This window comes from Ambystoma mexicanum, chromosome 1p (assembly GCF_040938575.1).
Source record: "Ambystoma mexicanum isolate Mex_15411 chromosome 1p, UKY_AmexF1_1, whole genome shotgun sequence".
NCBI lineage: Eukaryota > Metazoa > Chordata > Amphibia > Caudata > Ambystomatidae > Ambystoma > Ambystoma mexicanum.
In genome coordinates this window covers 791,379,754-791,394,545 of record NC_090921.1, presented here as the reverse complement: position 1 = coordinate 791,394,545, position 14,792 = coordinate 791,379,754, and the positions used below count along the sequence as shown (strand labels likewise).

The window sequence follows — 14,792 nt, the reverse complement described above, 5'->3', positions numbered from 1 at the left end:
TGCATATCATTAAATTATAGATTTTCTGTATTGGTCTAAATGTGGTCCTCATTTGCAGGAACATAAGGCTTGGAATTTGAATTGCAGATTGTTTTTACAGGTTTTTGTTATGTTTTTTATGTATTATATTAGGGATTTTGTGATAATCTATTATGTTGTCAATTTAATATTTGTGGCTTTTATGGAGAACACAATTCCTGAAATAAAGCTGATTTGAATTGAATTAATCGCTCAGGATTGTTCATCTGTTTACAAACCTATGAAGGGCAGACTTACCTGATCAATCACACAGTGGTGGGACTTAGGCAAAAATGATCTCATGGGAGGGAGACTTACCAGTGCACTGATGTTTGGGGAAAAATGGTTGCGTAAACCTTTCTTTAAAGCATAGCTTTACCTTTATGCACAAGGTGATTTGTTTGTCAGATACCTGCCTTGCTCAGCGGGTACCCACGAAGGGCTGTGTCCTTAGTGACTTGTCGAAAGACCCCAAAAGCGGTGATGCTGGCAAAGCGCATAATTTCATGGATTGTTGCCTCCACGTAGGGCATCTTGAGTCGGTCATCCCAGGCAGGCAGACGGTCCCAGCCAACCACCTGCTCAATCTCCTGCTGGCACTGGGCTGGCATCATAAAGTGGGGGAAGTAAAGGAGAGACAATCTTAGTGACTATGCAGAAATTTTCACCACCCACCGAGTGATGAATATATTGGTGCCATGGGTTGCTTCTCAATCAATAGCCAAGATGCCTCAGAGGTGAGCAACGTTCAACAAATAAACCCCAAAGTATCCCTTACGAACTCTATTGCTATTACAGTGCACTGGACCAAACTCTTGTCAATATACCACTTCTAACAACCGCAGAACCGACACCTACTATTACAGTAATGGCATTTCATGCACAGTTCTGTCAAAGTTCCTACATTCTGAGCTATGGATCATCCCCGGTCTATTCTAGACGATAGCCACACACAGCTGTGTCAATGCACCTCCATACTAATCTCAATCTCAGCACCCCTTACTAATCCATGTACACTTTGCCATACTAATACACTTTAACAGGTTACAGTGCATGCAAAATACCACATTAATGTATTACAATCTGAAGTAAACTAAATAAATCTTTCAATTCGAAACGGCACACTGCTTTTCAACGTGGTGAATAACTTCCAACACATGGGCCTCATTACAACAGTGCCGGTCCGGTAACAACGGTGCCGGTAAACCGACCGGCACTGTTGTTACCGGACCAGCACACTACGACTCTGTGGGCGGGTGCAGTCCCGCCCGCCAGGGAAGACCTGGCGGGCAGAACGGCACCCATCCGCAGAGTTTCACAGGAACACTGGCACCGTTATTAATGGTGCACGTGCTTCCGTGCCCCCCATTCCCATTGAGTCCTATGGAACTCAATGGGAATGGGAATGGGGATAAACATTTACTGGCGCCTGGCTTGCCGGAACGCCAGGGACGTAATCCCCCGGTAACTCCGGCAAGCCAGGTGCCGGTAAATAGTGCAAGTCTGGCGGCAACCTGCCAGTTTTACCGGCACGGCTACCACCGGACCTGTTATGAGGCCCAATTGTTTTTTTAAACTTTATTTTGATTATTTTGTGACAAAATAACATCAAACCAGAGCATGCCCCCCATGAGAAAATACATTACCCAGTAAAAAGCACTAGCAGGTTCATTTTGATCCCCTGGATGAAGCAAGGCATGGTGCATGAAACTAACTTTGTAGATTTCCCCACTCCATGCAGAGAAATCAGCCAGTGACTTCACCCCACCATAATTGGATTTTCTGCAGAGACTGGGATCCCCATGCATTCCACACTTTTTCTGTTCTTGAAATGAGCATGAGGAAACCATTGGTATCCCTCATGGCCAGCATGTTTGTATATGGCAGCCCATATTATTGATCGCCCTTGTGTGCACCTGCCTCCACAGCAGTGATCTTTGTGCATTTGCTGCTTCGGGCAGATAATTGCGTGGAAACCTTGGGACAGCTCAGATTGCCAAGCCGTTATATGTGCAAATATGGAAACAGATGGTAACACAGATGTGGATGTGACCAAGTCTCTAAATATTTGTCTAGAGTAACTTAACGGTAGCATGTATCTATCTTTAATGCACATTTCAGAAAAAAGGAGGGAAGCATGCAATAACAGTGTATTATTACCTTTTTCCGTTTTTGCATGGCCAAACATTGTCTGCTCCTCATCTTCCCAAATTAGTAGAACATCTAGACCTCATACATCCTGTTTATCAGCCCAATAATTTCTTTTCTGCCGACAAAACTGAATACTGTTCTTTCTTATCTCAGGCTTTGATCCTCTCTGGCAAAATTCCCTACCTTTCCTCTCTGCAAACTTCATAATTGCTCCAGTTCCCCCAGGTCCCAAAATATTTTATTATTCTCTTTTAGTGTTACTTTTGTTTAGCTGGTTAAAAAAGGCCCACTGGTCAAACAGCTCCATTTAATTGCACTTAAGTCCATTCTCATTTTCACTGTATTTGTAACCAGATCAACCATAAAATATGGTGTCCCATTAACAGGAAAAGCCTTTTTCTTTTTGGTGACTTTCCTCATCTATCAGATTTGTTACAAAGGAGATCAATGTTGAACCATCTTCTCTATTCATAGATGTGCCTGTTCTATTGTTATGTTATGACATTTCTAAAGCGCACATTCGGCAGAGGCATATTGGCGCTAGTGATTCGACTAAAGAAGGCAGTACAATCATAACACTAGAATAGGAGGGGTTTTGAAGCACACCTAAACCTGAGATGGCTTTCGTGCATTTCACAGCTTTTCGGCTGCTATTGAAAACACGCGGCCACCGGTTCTAGCTAGTTTATCGCGTGGAATGACAAGAAGATAGCCATCCTGAGAATGAAGTGCCTGAGTGGGTATATAAATCAGAAATTTGAATCGAAATTTGAATCGAAGATATTCTGCTACCTGACCATATGCGGCCCGATGGGCAACACAGAGATTTAAATTTGATGCATTTCTTCACCAAAGGCCAATGAATATTCTGCAGAAGAGGTGTAATGTGCATACCATAAGGGGATGCAGTGGCCACTCGAGCGACCAGATTTTGGAGTTCCTGCAGGCGCTGAATTAAGTACAATGGCTGCGCCAAGAACAGCAGTAAGTTGCAATAATCAAGGCGACTGATAACCAGTGAGGCTACTCCCGGGGCATGGAAGTGCTTAGGTAGAAATGAAAGGACGTTCTGCAGAATTTTCAGCTGGCGATATCCTCCCTGACAGGTGTCCCCAATTTGGGCCTCCATATAAAGTTAAGAAGACAGCTTCACTCCCAGATCCCTGACAACCGACACAGGTGTGGGGAAGGTTCCAAGAATAGAAGGCCAGAATGATGGGGTCTTAAGGGCAGTGGCAGACAGAGGGCCAGCCACAAGGACTTCTATTTTGTACCCATTCAATCTAAGCCAGTTAGACCTCATCCACCTCCCCACGGCCTGCAGGCAACTCCTAAACTGAGTTAACATGTCAGTATGGAGAAGATTCAGGTGGGCTAGAATCTATGCGTCGTCTGCATATGAGTAACACCAGAAGCTGTGGGAGTGGATGAGGCCCATCAGCGGTTGCATGTATACATTGAAGAGAATGGGAGACAGAGACGAGCCCTGAGAAACCCCCCACAAGACAAAGGAACAGAGACTGAGTGGAAAGGAAAAAGAGAAAGTATGTGCGCCCTGTCAGTTAGAAATCGAGAACCATGCCAGCACTGAACCAGAGATACCAACTCGGGCAAGGCAGTCCAACAGGGTGGGGTGGTCACAACGCTGCCGATAGATCTATTAAGACGAGCGCCCCCACTCCACCTTGATCGGACAGCCACACCAGGTCATCCAGAGCTGAGACTAAAACACTCACTGTCCCTAGGCTTGGACGAAAGCCCGACTGAGAAGAACAAAAAACCCCCCAAAAAACAGACTCTTCCAAGAACTGACTAAGTAAAGGAGAGATGAAAGATTCAAGATGTTTCATAGGGAGAGAAGAGAGATGGGTCGGAAATTAGCAGGGATCGAGGGATCCAGAGTAGGTTTTTTAAGAAGAGGGACCACCAGTGCTTGTTTCAATTATTTAGGGATCCTACCGGAAGTACAGGATTCATTCACCGCCATGGTGACCCAAGCAACAATCGTAGGCATGACTTCCTTCCAAACATTAAAATGGACAGAGTTTAGGGGAGATGTTGATTTGAGTTTCATAGTAGCCTGAAGAATGTCTTCATCTGAAAAGACAAGAAAAAAAGACTGAGAGAGGGCAGAAGTTACCAGAGTAAGAACATTCTCTGTGGGCACTGCGGCACATATACTTGGCCGAATATCGATTATTTTCGGGACAAAAAAGGAGGCGAAAGAATCACAGAGAACCTGCGAGGGAACCACAGTAGAACAGGAGTTGACGAGGGATGAAAGTGAGCGTACCAGGGAGAACAGTTCCTTCTGTTGATTTAGAGCACTTGCAACCTTCTCCTGAAAGAAGGAGCATTTGGCTTTACGGATTGTTTATTTTATTTATTATTTGAATGTGTTTCAGTTAATTGAACTTTTCACACTAAAAAACACACATATAAAACAATACATAAGTATACAAGACTAACATAATAAATAAGAATACACTATTTCATAGTGTTGAGTCAGGCTAGTCACAGTAAAGTCAGTTTCAAAGATAGTGAACGTTCGATAAATATATATAAAAAGCTACTATCAGCACTATAAAAGTCCACAATTTATTATTGAATAAGATACAACTCTAAGAACCAATACTACACAGAATTGTTGATACAGATCAATTACTCATTATTCTTTCAATGAATGTATGCACCAGGCCAGCAGCAGTGCTGGTGTGCCAGAGTCAGTCATACAGCATGGCATAGGTGGCGGGACTATGATGGGTGTACAAGCCACTTATAAAACAAGCATTGGCAATGCCAACAGTTTGGTCTTTTGTGTAGGCATCTGAAAGACACTTGCCAGGCACAGCCGTAGAAGTATTAACAACCTATTGTTGGTAGCAGGTGCAAAATGGTGCAACCACCTGGGCATTTAATAGCAGTGCCTGGCAAAAGTTATGCACAAGCCAAAAATGTTGGCTTTGCCAATGCTTGTTTTAAACAGACTTCAGTGAAGGCCACTCAGAGTGCTTATAAATCAAGTGGCTGAAGGCAGGCCTGGTGAGACATTGGGCCTCATTATGAGGTGGGCAGTAAGGGATTGCCGGCACCGGTAAGGGCACTGGTGCCGGTAATCCTTTACCGCCCTACTACGAGTTTCCTTTGCGGGTCCTTACCAGGCTCTAAGGGCGGGACCTGCAAAGGGATACCAGGGTCAATAACGGTACCGCAATTTGCAGTACCGTTATTGCCGCCTTCCACCTATAACTATAGCAAATTAAAAAAAAAAAAAAAGTAAGTGGCCTTTATTGCCATGGTCTCTCCGAAGCTATGAAACAGCTGTGTGGATTCAGTGGCCATGGTAGTGGACCACATGACTCAAAAGTGTGTTTCGGGCAATGTCACCCTGCGCAACATGCTCGCCATCCGGGGCCTGAAGTATTTTATTCAAAAGCAGTCACGCGAGACAAAGATAATTGCCGAAAAAACAACCCCTGGATAGAATAGTGTAGTGGGAATGATGTATTGTGCCTGGCTCGTGGTATTGATTATTCTGCTTTGCCTCTTGTGTTGTGCACAGCCCGCCCTACCCCACCCCATCCCCATTCACAGAATGGCTGCATTACCAATGATAGGCAGTGTTGATGGGGGCGAAACTAGTGGAGGGCAGGTGCAAAGCGCTGAGTATGCTTCCTGAGAGAATATACATCGCAGGACTGCCCAATATGCGGGTCACAGTGAGATGGGGGTCCTTCGCAGTGGGTTATCTCCCCAGACCCTATCGGTGCAGCAGCTCCTAGTACCCGACCTTGCAGACCAGAGTCCCTACCCAGATACAGGACACAATCACAATTGCTGAAAGAAGGACACCATGGAGAAAGACGGAAGGACTGCAGTAGTCGGATTTGGCCAACTTCAGCCGTGTTAGGGGCTAGCTAGGGGGGGGAGGTGTGGGGAGGGCACTGGCACATACTAGTCTACATTACTATTGTAGATTAGTATATGCCCCCAACATGTAGTACATACTATTACTTACATTACTTATCACCAAAACACCAAATTCGAAGGCAAGGCGTGGGCCCAACAAGGCCCTACTACCCTCACGCTGCATGCACGTGGCTGTTTTGCTGTGTGCTTCAGGCATAGCAGGCCGAATCAACGCCACGCCACACCACGCCCTAGCTCAGACAGGGCCTCATATCAGAACGAAGAAGGCTGAATACTCCACTCTGCTGCTCTGCAACAAGTGAGGAGGCGCGCTCTGCCTCTCCAGCGGCCACGCGACGTGAACTGACCCCACCAACACTCATTCTAACTGAATTTCATTGGCTGACAATCGGCCAATAAAATGTTAACCCCATCACTTGAGTTCTGTTACTATGCAGCAGAGCAGATCCTGTGTCTGCTCTCTCCTTACACTGTGCTGTTTGTGCATACATTATTGGCTAGCGGGGCCACAAGTCCAGCGCCCTCAAGCCTCTTAACATAATTGGTTTAGTTAATATTACATTAACTGCGTAGAGCTCTGGAAGCTCTGATCGGTATGAAAAAACTGCGTGGAATGGGACGTGCCCCTCTGCCTCGTCAGAACCACGTTGAGTTCCAACACCAGGGCAGGAGCCTTCACTAGCGGGAAAGATCGGAAATGTCCTTTGAGAAATTCCTTGACGACTCAGTGGGACCAAAGTGAAGATCTTCCTGGGGACCTGGTGTAGCGGGAGATAGCCACCAGATGTACCTTGATGGAGGCATGCGCCAGTCCGGCCTTGGCCAAGGATAGCAAGTATGGAAGGATCTGTGGGGCAATGGCTCTCAGAGGGGTAATCTTCTGTGACCGGCACCACGTAGCGAAATGCTTCCACTTGTGACCGTAACACTTCAAGGCTGTCGACGCCCTGGCCTTGGCGAGGACCTCCCTCCAGCCTGTAAGAAACTCATATCCTCCAAACTCTAAGGCTGCAGGTACCAAGCCCTCAGGTTCAGCGATCCTGGGTCGTGATGAAGGATTGCGCCTCCTTCTCTGGTGTGAAGATCCGGAACCACTGGCAGCTTGACCGGTGGTGACGCTGACAGGCTGAGAAGGTCCGGATACCAAATCTGCCTCGGCCTTGCCGGGGCTGATGAGTATCATCTTACATTGACACTGTCTGAGTGTGTTGATGACTCATAGCAGGAGAGGGAACTTAGGAAACGCGTACAAAAACAGCCCTTCCCACGGGAAGGAGAACGCGTCCCCCAGGCTCCCTGGCTGTTGGAATCTGCTGGCAAACCTCTGGCACTTGGAGTTTGCCGCCGTCACAAACAGATCTGTCTGGGGTCTGCCCTATTTGACGAATAAGCGGTCCACCTGACTCTGACAAAGCTCCCACTCGTGGCAGGAGCACAGTTTCCTGCTGAGAGAGTCGGCAATGGTGTTCTTGACTCCCGTCAGGTGGAGAGGGACAAGGAACATCCCCTGTCTGATGGCTCAGCGCCACAAGTCCTGCGCTTCTTTGTAGATCCCCGGGGCTCGAGTGCCTCCTGCTTCCTGATGTAAGACATGGTGGTGGTGTTGTCCATGAAGATCCTCACCACCTTGCCTTTCAGAGACAGTAGGGACAACTTGAGGGCCCAGAACACTGCCCGTAGCTCCAGGATGATGATATGAAGATCCATCTCCTCTGCAACCCACAGGCCCCTGGTGTGTAGATGTCCGTTGTACGCTCCCCAACCTTCCAGGGAGGTGTCCGTGGTGACCGTTTCCTGGTATGGGGCTTTTGAAATCCTGTGCTTTGGGCGATGTTGGAGTGGAGGCCCCACCATCCTATCGCCCGATGGAACTCTTCGTTCAGAGAGATCTTGTCTGTGAAGCTTCCGGACACCTGTATCGAGAGGGTGTCCAGGAATTCCTGTAGGGGTCCCATCTGCAACCTGCAGAGACATACTAGGTAGATGTAGGATGACATCATGCCCAGTAATGACTTGATGGCCCGCACCATGGCCGTCTTCGTCGACGACAGCCGTTGCACCTTTCCTTGAATGGCTGCTAGTCTCTCCTCCAAGGGCGATGCCAGGCAAGACACTGTTTTGAGTCTGGTGCCTAGGAACAGCATGTTCTGTGATGGCGTTAAGCAGGACTTCGAATAGTTGATGGAGAAGCCCGAATCCGTCAATAGTCGGGCGGTCTTCTCTGAGTGTCCGTCGGCCAGCTCCCGTGAGTGCCGTGAATCGGCCAGTCGTACAGGTACAGGTATACGTGTATACCCTCTAGACGTAGATGGGCTGCCACCAGAGCCAGGCATTTTGTGAACACTCTGGGGGCCGACTTCAAGCCGAAAGGTAGAGCCTTGAACTGGTAGTGCTGTCACTGCACCACGAGACATAGAAACTGCTGATGTTTCTTGTGAATGGGGACGTGAAGTAGGCATCCTCCAGGTCCAACAACGTCAAGAAGTCTCCTTTTTTCAGTTGGTCGAACATGTGTTGCAACGTGACCATCCAGAACTTTTGGGACTTTAGGTATTTGTTCAGACGCCGTAGGTCTAGGATGGGCCTCCAGCCCCCTGTCTTCTTTCTGACCAGAAAGTATCTAGTATAGACTCCAGAGCCCCAGAGCCGTTGGGGAACTAGCTCTATCACCCCTTTTCACAGCATGGCCCGTACCTCTTCCAGGAGCTGAGGGATGTGCTGCTCCTGATGGGTAACCGGAGGAATCCGCGCACACCTGCCTTGAAACTCCAGGATGTGTCCTTGGGCGAGAGCGTCCAGCACCCATCTGTCGGTGGTGATCTTTCTCCACTCGCTGATGAACTTTGCCAGCCGCCCTCCCACTGGGGTGCGTGAGTGAGGGCCTGACATCCTGGTTGGTTCAGCCTTGCTTCAGTGCCAGTGTCCTGCCCTGCGGGCGACGGCAACGCTGCCCTCCTCTACAGCAGGCCTTGGAACTGCCTCTGTAGGCTTCCTGCATTGTGGATCTGGAAGACTTTTGGTACATTGTTGAGAGACCTTTGGAAGGCCTGCTCATCTTTCCCGTGGAGGAGTGAAAAGAAGAGCGGTGCTGCTGGGGAGTGCCCAAGGAACGGGCCTCTTCTCCCTATTCGCTTTGATGGCCTGGAGAGACTAGTCAATGACCTTCCCAAACAGATTCTCTTCATCGAAGGTAATGTCCAGCACATTTGCCTGGACCTCCTGACGGAAATACGTGACTTTCATCCAACCTTGGTGACGATGGCAGACACCGTTCCCCATTTGTCAGAACCCTGTGTTGGTGACGTCCAATGCCACTGTGATGGCGTGATCAGATGCCACTTCACCTTCCTAGAAAAGAGCAATTGCCTCCATCTTCTTATCGTTGGAGAGGAACTCCGGAATCGCTCCCAGCTTGTATCACAACTCCCTGTCGTACCTGACCAGGATCGCCAGTGCTTTGGCCGTCTTGTTAGTGGACACCGCGTGTGAATAACCTCCTTTCCAATGGCATCAATCCTTTTCCCCTCGCTGTCTGGAGGGACCGAAGATGATGACGAGGACGGGCGGGCCAACTGTTTCCTCACAGCCAGAGATACCACCAAATCCAGCGATGACTGTGACCTCAGGCACTTGGGTGCGGAGTCCGGCACCCTATATTTCTTCTCCAGCGTATCTCGTTTGGCTGGAGCCGTGCAAGGGTTCTTCATGAGGTCCAGGCCCTCATCCCAAATATCGTCCAGAAGTGGCACCGCCATGATCGTCTTCCTCGTGGCCTTGCGCTTCTGGTACAAGAAGTCCTCCTTCTTGGTTTCCTCGGCAGCAGCTGGAATAGCTTGGAGGCTCTGGAGATGATGGAGTGGAATGATCCCACCTCATCCGGTGGGGACACCCTATGTGGAGAATCCAAATGTGGAGAGTCACCGTCCACTCTGACGATCTCCTCGTCATCATCTGTCGTCGTGGCCGTATCTGTCCCAGTGTCTGGGTCTGCTGGGGGAGAATGGACCCAACGTGGTGGCAGAGGTTGAAATGTGGGCGTCGGATGACACTTCCTCTTCTTCGCTGGAGGCAGATCACGGACCTGGGGGACCACAGGTACTGGAGCCGGAGGCATCCTCATCTGGATCTCTGACACCAAGGTGTGTAGAGTCGACAGAATATCCAAGAAAATGTCCCTCAGCTGCAAAGGCAGAACAGGAAAACTAGGCCCTGCGCCGTCGTCCTCCTCTTCGACGTCCTCGTGGACTGTATGCAGGGAGTCCTGGTCTTTGTCATCCGTGGACGAGACCTCCATGGTTTGGACCGGGGCTTGAGCCGGTTTCACCCCTTCTGGGGTGCCTACAGACTTCCCCCAAAGGCACCGCCTTGGGGGTCGGGATACCATCTGAGCCATGGGGGCTACCCTTGCAGGATCAGTGCCCTTAGCTGTCGTGGCAGTAGCAGTCGTTGACGGAGTCGCCAACGAGGTCTTGGTCTGTGAGGGTTGAGCCTGCTTAGGATGTTCGGTCTTTTTCTCCTCCGTCCGTGGCTTCTCGGATTTCTCACATAGTTTTGCCGGGGTAGATGACTTCCTCTTCGAAGAGGAGCTCGATTGTCGGCTGGCAATGGAGGCAGAGGGTTTTGTCGATCGCACCCTATCCACTTTGGGACCCGCTTCTGTGGCTAACCCGGTGGACTCAGATTTGCTGCTCTTGGCCTTATCTTGGGCCCCCACAGATGAGGCACCCTCAAAGGACTTGGAAGACTGCTCCTCGGACCGGCCGGTCTTTCCTGGGTGAGGCCTGACCCTGCTCGGAGCATGGGTCAGAGGCCTTGGCGTTAAGCCATGCTGCCCACCTACTACGCCTGTTTTTAGTCGTTTTCTTGGAGAAACCGAGGCATATCTCGCACTCTATGTCGTCGTGGTCCGGGTGCAAGCAGTAGAGGCTTCGCAGTTGCTTGTCCTCCACAAACACATTCCGTACCCTGCATTTGGTGCAGGGCCTGAAGAGGGACCTTCCCTCCTTCTCCTCTGTGATGGTTGAAGGGTGCGAAGTAGGCCCAAAGGCTTTGTAGAATCTTCAACGATCTTCACCCTTGAGGGGTGTGGAACTTCAACAACATGTCCCCGCTGTCTGCAGAGGAAGAAAACAGCACACAGGCTTCTTCGAACCAAAAATAGAACTTTTTCCATTAAAAACGCAAAAAAGCATACAAATAGCAGGACCATAAGAGCTAACTCGAGGACTCCCAACACTGAAGCGTCCGGTAAAAATCTGAAGATGGCTGCTAGAGGAGGGGCTTAGGAGAGGACTGTCATTGGATGTGGGCAGTATGACCCAGAGCACAGTGATTGGTTCAGAGGAGAAATACAGTTTTTTGTGAAAGTGAAACTGTTTTTTCTTTTACTGAGGATTCATAGCCTGACGACGGGGAATATTCATGAGCATGTGAATCCATGACAGATCCCACGATGGAGAAAGGTAGGGTCTCCTCCTGCAAATATCTTCGTAGACCAGCGCCCTCATTTGGTTCTTGCTGATTGTATTTCTAAGGAAAGCTTGGATCCCATCACACGGTTTACCACAAGACCACCAGAGCTGTCACAATCGTTAAAGACCTCCCTCACTACCCATTAGGAAATTTACTGCAATGCTAAGGCAGGGCAGGTTCAATATCGAGTCTGGGGCATTAGTGGGCATTGAGGTGGCAGAGAAAGGAGGGAATGAGGCAGGAAGGAGATGGTGAAAGAGCAGCGTAGACAGGGAAGACGGACGCCCCACAGACAGAAAGAAAGGTAAATGGGGAGGGGCAGCTGAAGTGACCAGGGCTGAAGAGAGAGAGAAAACCCCTCACCCCTTCAAAAGGAGCGGTTGGTGAAGGGGTGGGGTGAAGAGTGTACTCAACTTCGAGCAGAAGAAAGGGTTGGGGGCAGGAGCCTGGATGAATTGTGGAAAGTGGTAGTGCGGTAAAGATCCACGCCACAGGAGCAGCACAGGAATTGGAGTGATGAGAAGACATGGAACCACTTAGGAGGCTGTAACTCAGAAGAGTGTCAATCATTACCCCATATATCCCCCTAGGTAATCACGTAAATAGCTAAGGGTGGTGAGGAGTACCCTATTTGGACATGATGATCCTGCCAATGTGTCAGGAATCTGGAACATAAACACATAAAGGTCGCTCTCTGTAGGGGATTATAGTCATGGTGACTGCCATAGCAACTGAAAAAGTGGGTAAACTATTTCCTGACATGCCTGGCAGCAGTCTGTCGATCTTGATCTCACAAAGCTATGGCCTGTTTTCATCCCACATGGTCTGTTCCCTTTGGTACTGCTAGTAATCTAAGTGCTAAACTCAGACTGTTCAACCTGTTTTGCCCTAGCTCCTCCTGCCTTGTACAGGACTTCTTGTGTACAGCTACCTTGGCTGCCTGACTTGTGTATCTCACACCCATTGCTGGGTGATGGATCACCTGTGTACCTAGATTCTGCCTGTCTGATCCATCTCTGTCTACACCACTTTATTGTTCTGGACAATCTGTGCTTCTCTACTGGATATGGATTTGCTTTGCTTCTGCTCTTGAATTGCATTTTGAACCTTCTGTGCATTGAACCGTGGTCTGCAGTTTGACCTGCCTGTCTTTTCCTATTAGATTTGTGATGACTTTGCCAGTCAGGAAGTGGACTCTCTCTCCTTTAGTTCTCGTCCATGTGCTGGCAGGGCAGGTCTGTCAAGGAAATTCAAAACTCAGCAATAATCCAATCTCAAGGTGGTTGGGAACCATCTTTAATGGCAGTCAGCAAAGCAGGATACAGACATCCACAGAACAGGATGACACCAAAACACCCTGATCCCAGTCTTCGGACAGAACATGGTACAACAACCCCCCTTCCCTGGCTTCCATTGCTTTTATACTTTAACATAACATGGTCTTGTATGGGTGAGGCATGCTAAACAACTTTCGATGAGCAGTATAAAATGTATCAGGTTATCTTCAGTCTGTTTTACAGTTTTCTCATAACACGTTAAATAGACTTCAACTACCTTCTCATACCTGGGTGAGCGCACCTTGTAACATGGGGCACTGCGGACGTATTCCGATACATTTAAGCAAGCCAGTCATATCAAGTGCATACTGCAGTTCTCACAGGACTTGGGCAATGCCTGGCCCACCTAATGTTTCTAATTTTACACACTGAAAGCATCTGCCGAGCGAGGCGGTTTTCTACATTTTGCTTGTCTGAGCCAAAATGGAAATACATCGAAAGCAAACAGTCTATCGAGCGGACTGCTTCCTGCAGCTTACCTGGGGCATATTTAATTAAGGCATGCACACAATGACACAGGGTAGGCCGGTTTGAGGCAGATTAACACAAATATGGCAGGTACAGGCAAAGGCTTTGCTTTGTGAGTAAGGCATAGGGGAGCAGTAAGTTAAATAGCAGCATATGTATATTTTCCACCAAATGTCCCTTTGCAAAGTATTATTTTGTGTCATGCTTCATGTGGGACATTCCGGTTTATGCACCTAGGCTCCCAAGGTGTGATTGGTCCACCTTGTGTCTCCTGTTCAGTCCAGCATTCTGTGAAGTGGCGTATATTTCTTGTTTAAGTACACATAGTATTGAGTGTTTATTCACTGTCTCGTGTGTCCTCTCTTGCATAGCCTGGGGGAACTAGTTGACAGACAATTCCTCCCATCTTGTTCTTTGCCAGTCGGTCACCACATACCTCTGCTGTCTAGGCCCTGGGTGGGGAGATTTGTAGGGCCAGTTCACATGGCCACAGTTGATATATGACGCAACAAGAGATTTCTAAAAAAAACTCTGGTGCCTCGCCCTTGGAAAAGAGTTCCTACTAGTGTAGTTGTCACTTTGGCAGGTATACACATTGGACTCAAGCCGATCCCGACTCCTTTTTACCATACTCTATTCCTAATCTCTCATCAATGTATTCCACTGCTGACACTGGGCCACAATATTGCATTGCCTTAACTTTATCAAAAATAACTAATTCCTGGTGCCTTAACATGCAGTTTCATATTTCTGATTGTATGCTCCAGTTATCTGTTCCCACATCCTGGTCCATTATCCCTTCTGCTCCTCTTTTTAGGATCTTATTCCTGTCTTTGATTTAATTCCTCCACCTTTATTACCGAGGTATCCTAAATCTGATCCTTTATCCTAGCTAGTCCATTGCTTGATTCGTTTTCTTAGTTTATCATTTTCAATTCCTTCTTTCTGGTATTTCATCCATTTCCTATAACCCAGTTACTCCATGTATTACATGGCCAATCCCTGATCTCCAGTAGTCCATTGCCAATCGCTTATTCACAGCAGTCCATTGTTCAGAATGTATACCTAGTATTCCATTCCTGTTCTCTGATCAAGGGTATTTCAGTTAGAGTATGAACCCTACCTTTTATCCCTGGTATTCCATTACCAGTTGTGGGTGACTAGAACACAAGAACATTAAAACAGGCACCCAAAGTGTTGAACGAGCAATAGGAACTCAGCAGTGTTGGAGTAAAGATGTTTAACGAAAGACTGAAAATTGAGAGATTGGACTTTAGCCCCTAAATTACTTTGGACATTTGCTTACTCGGGGTCTGAGCTTTTGTGAAGGAGTGTGGACTGGGCAGTGAGCATGTTGCTTATCGTTTCATGCCAGTATGGAGAGACACTGCTTGATGACTAAACATCCTGTGGCAT

The 14,792-nt window shown here is 48.2% G+C and overlaps 1 protein-coding gene across 1 annotated transcript in view; it reads right to left on the bottom strand.

Annotated features, from left to right (window-relative positions):
- LOC138512237 (cytochrome P450 2B1-like) overlaps positions 1 to 14,792 on the bottom strand; it is a 173,136-nt gene that overhangs the window by 53,164 nt on the left and 105,180 nt on the right. The window contains exon 7 of the mRNA XM_069627679.1: positions 431 to 622. Coding sequence (XP_069483780.1) covers positions 431 to 622 — 192 coding nt within the window. The remainder of the gene's footprint in view (positions 1 to 430; positions 623 to 14,792) is intronic.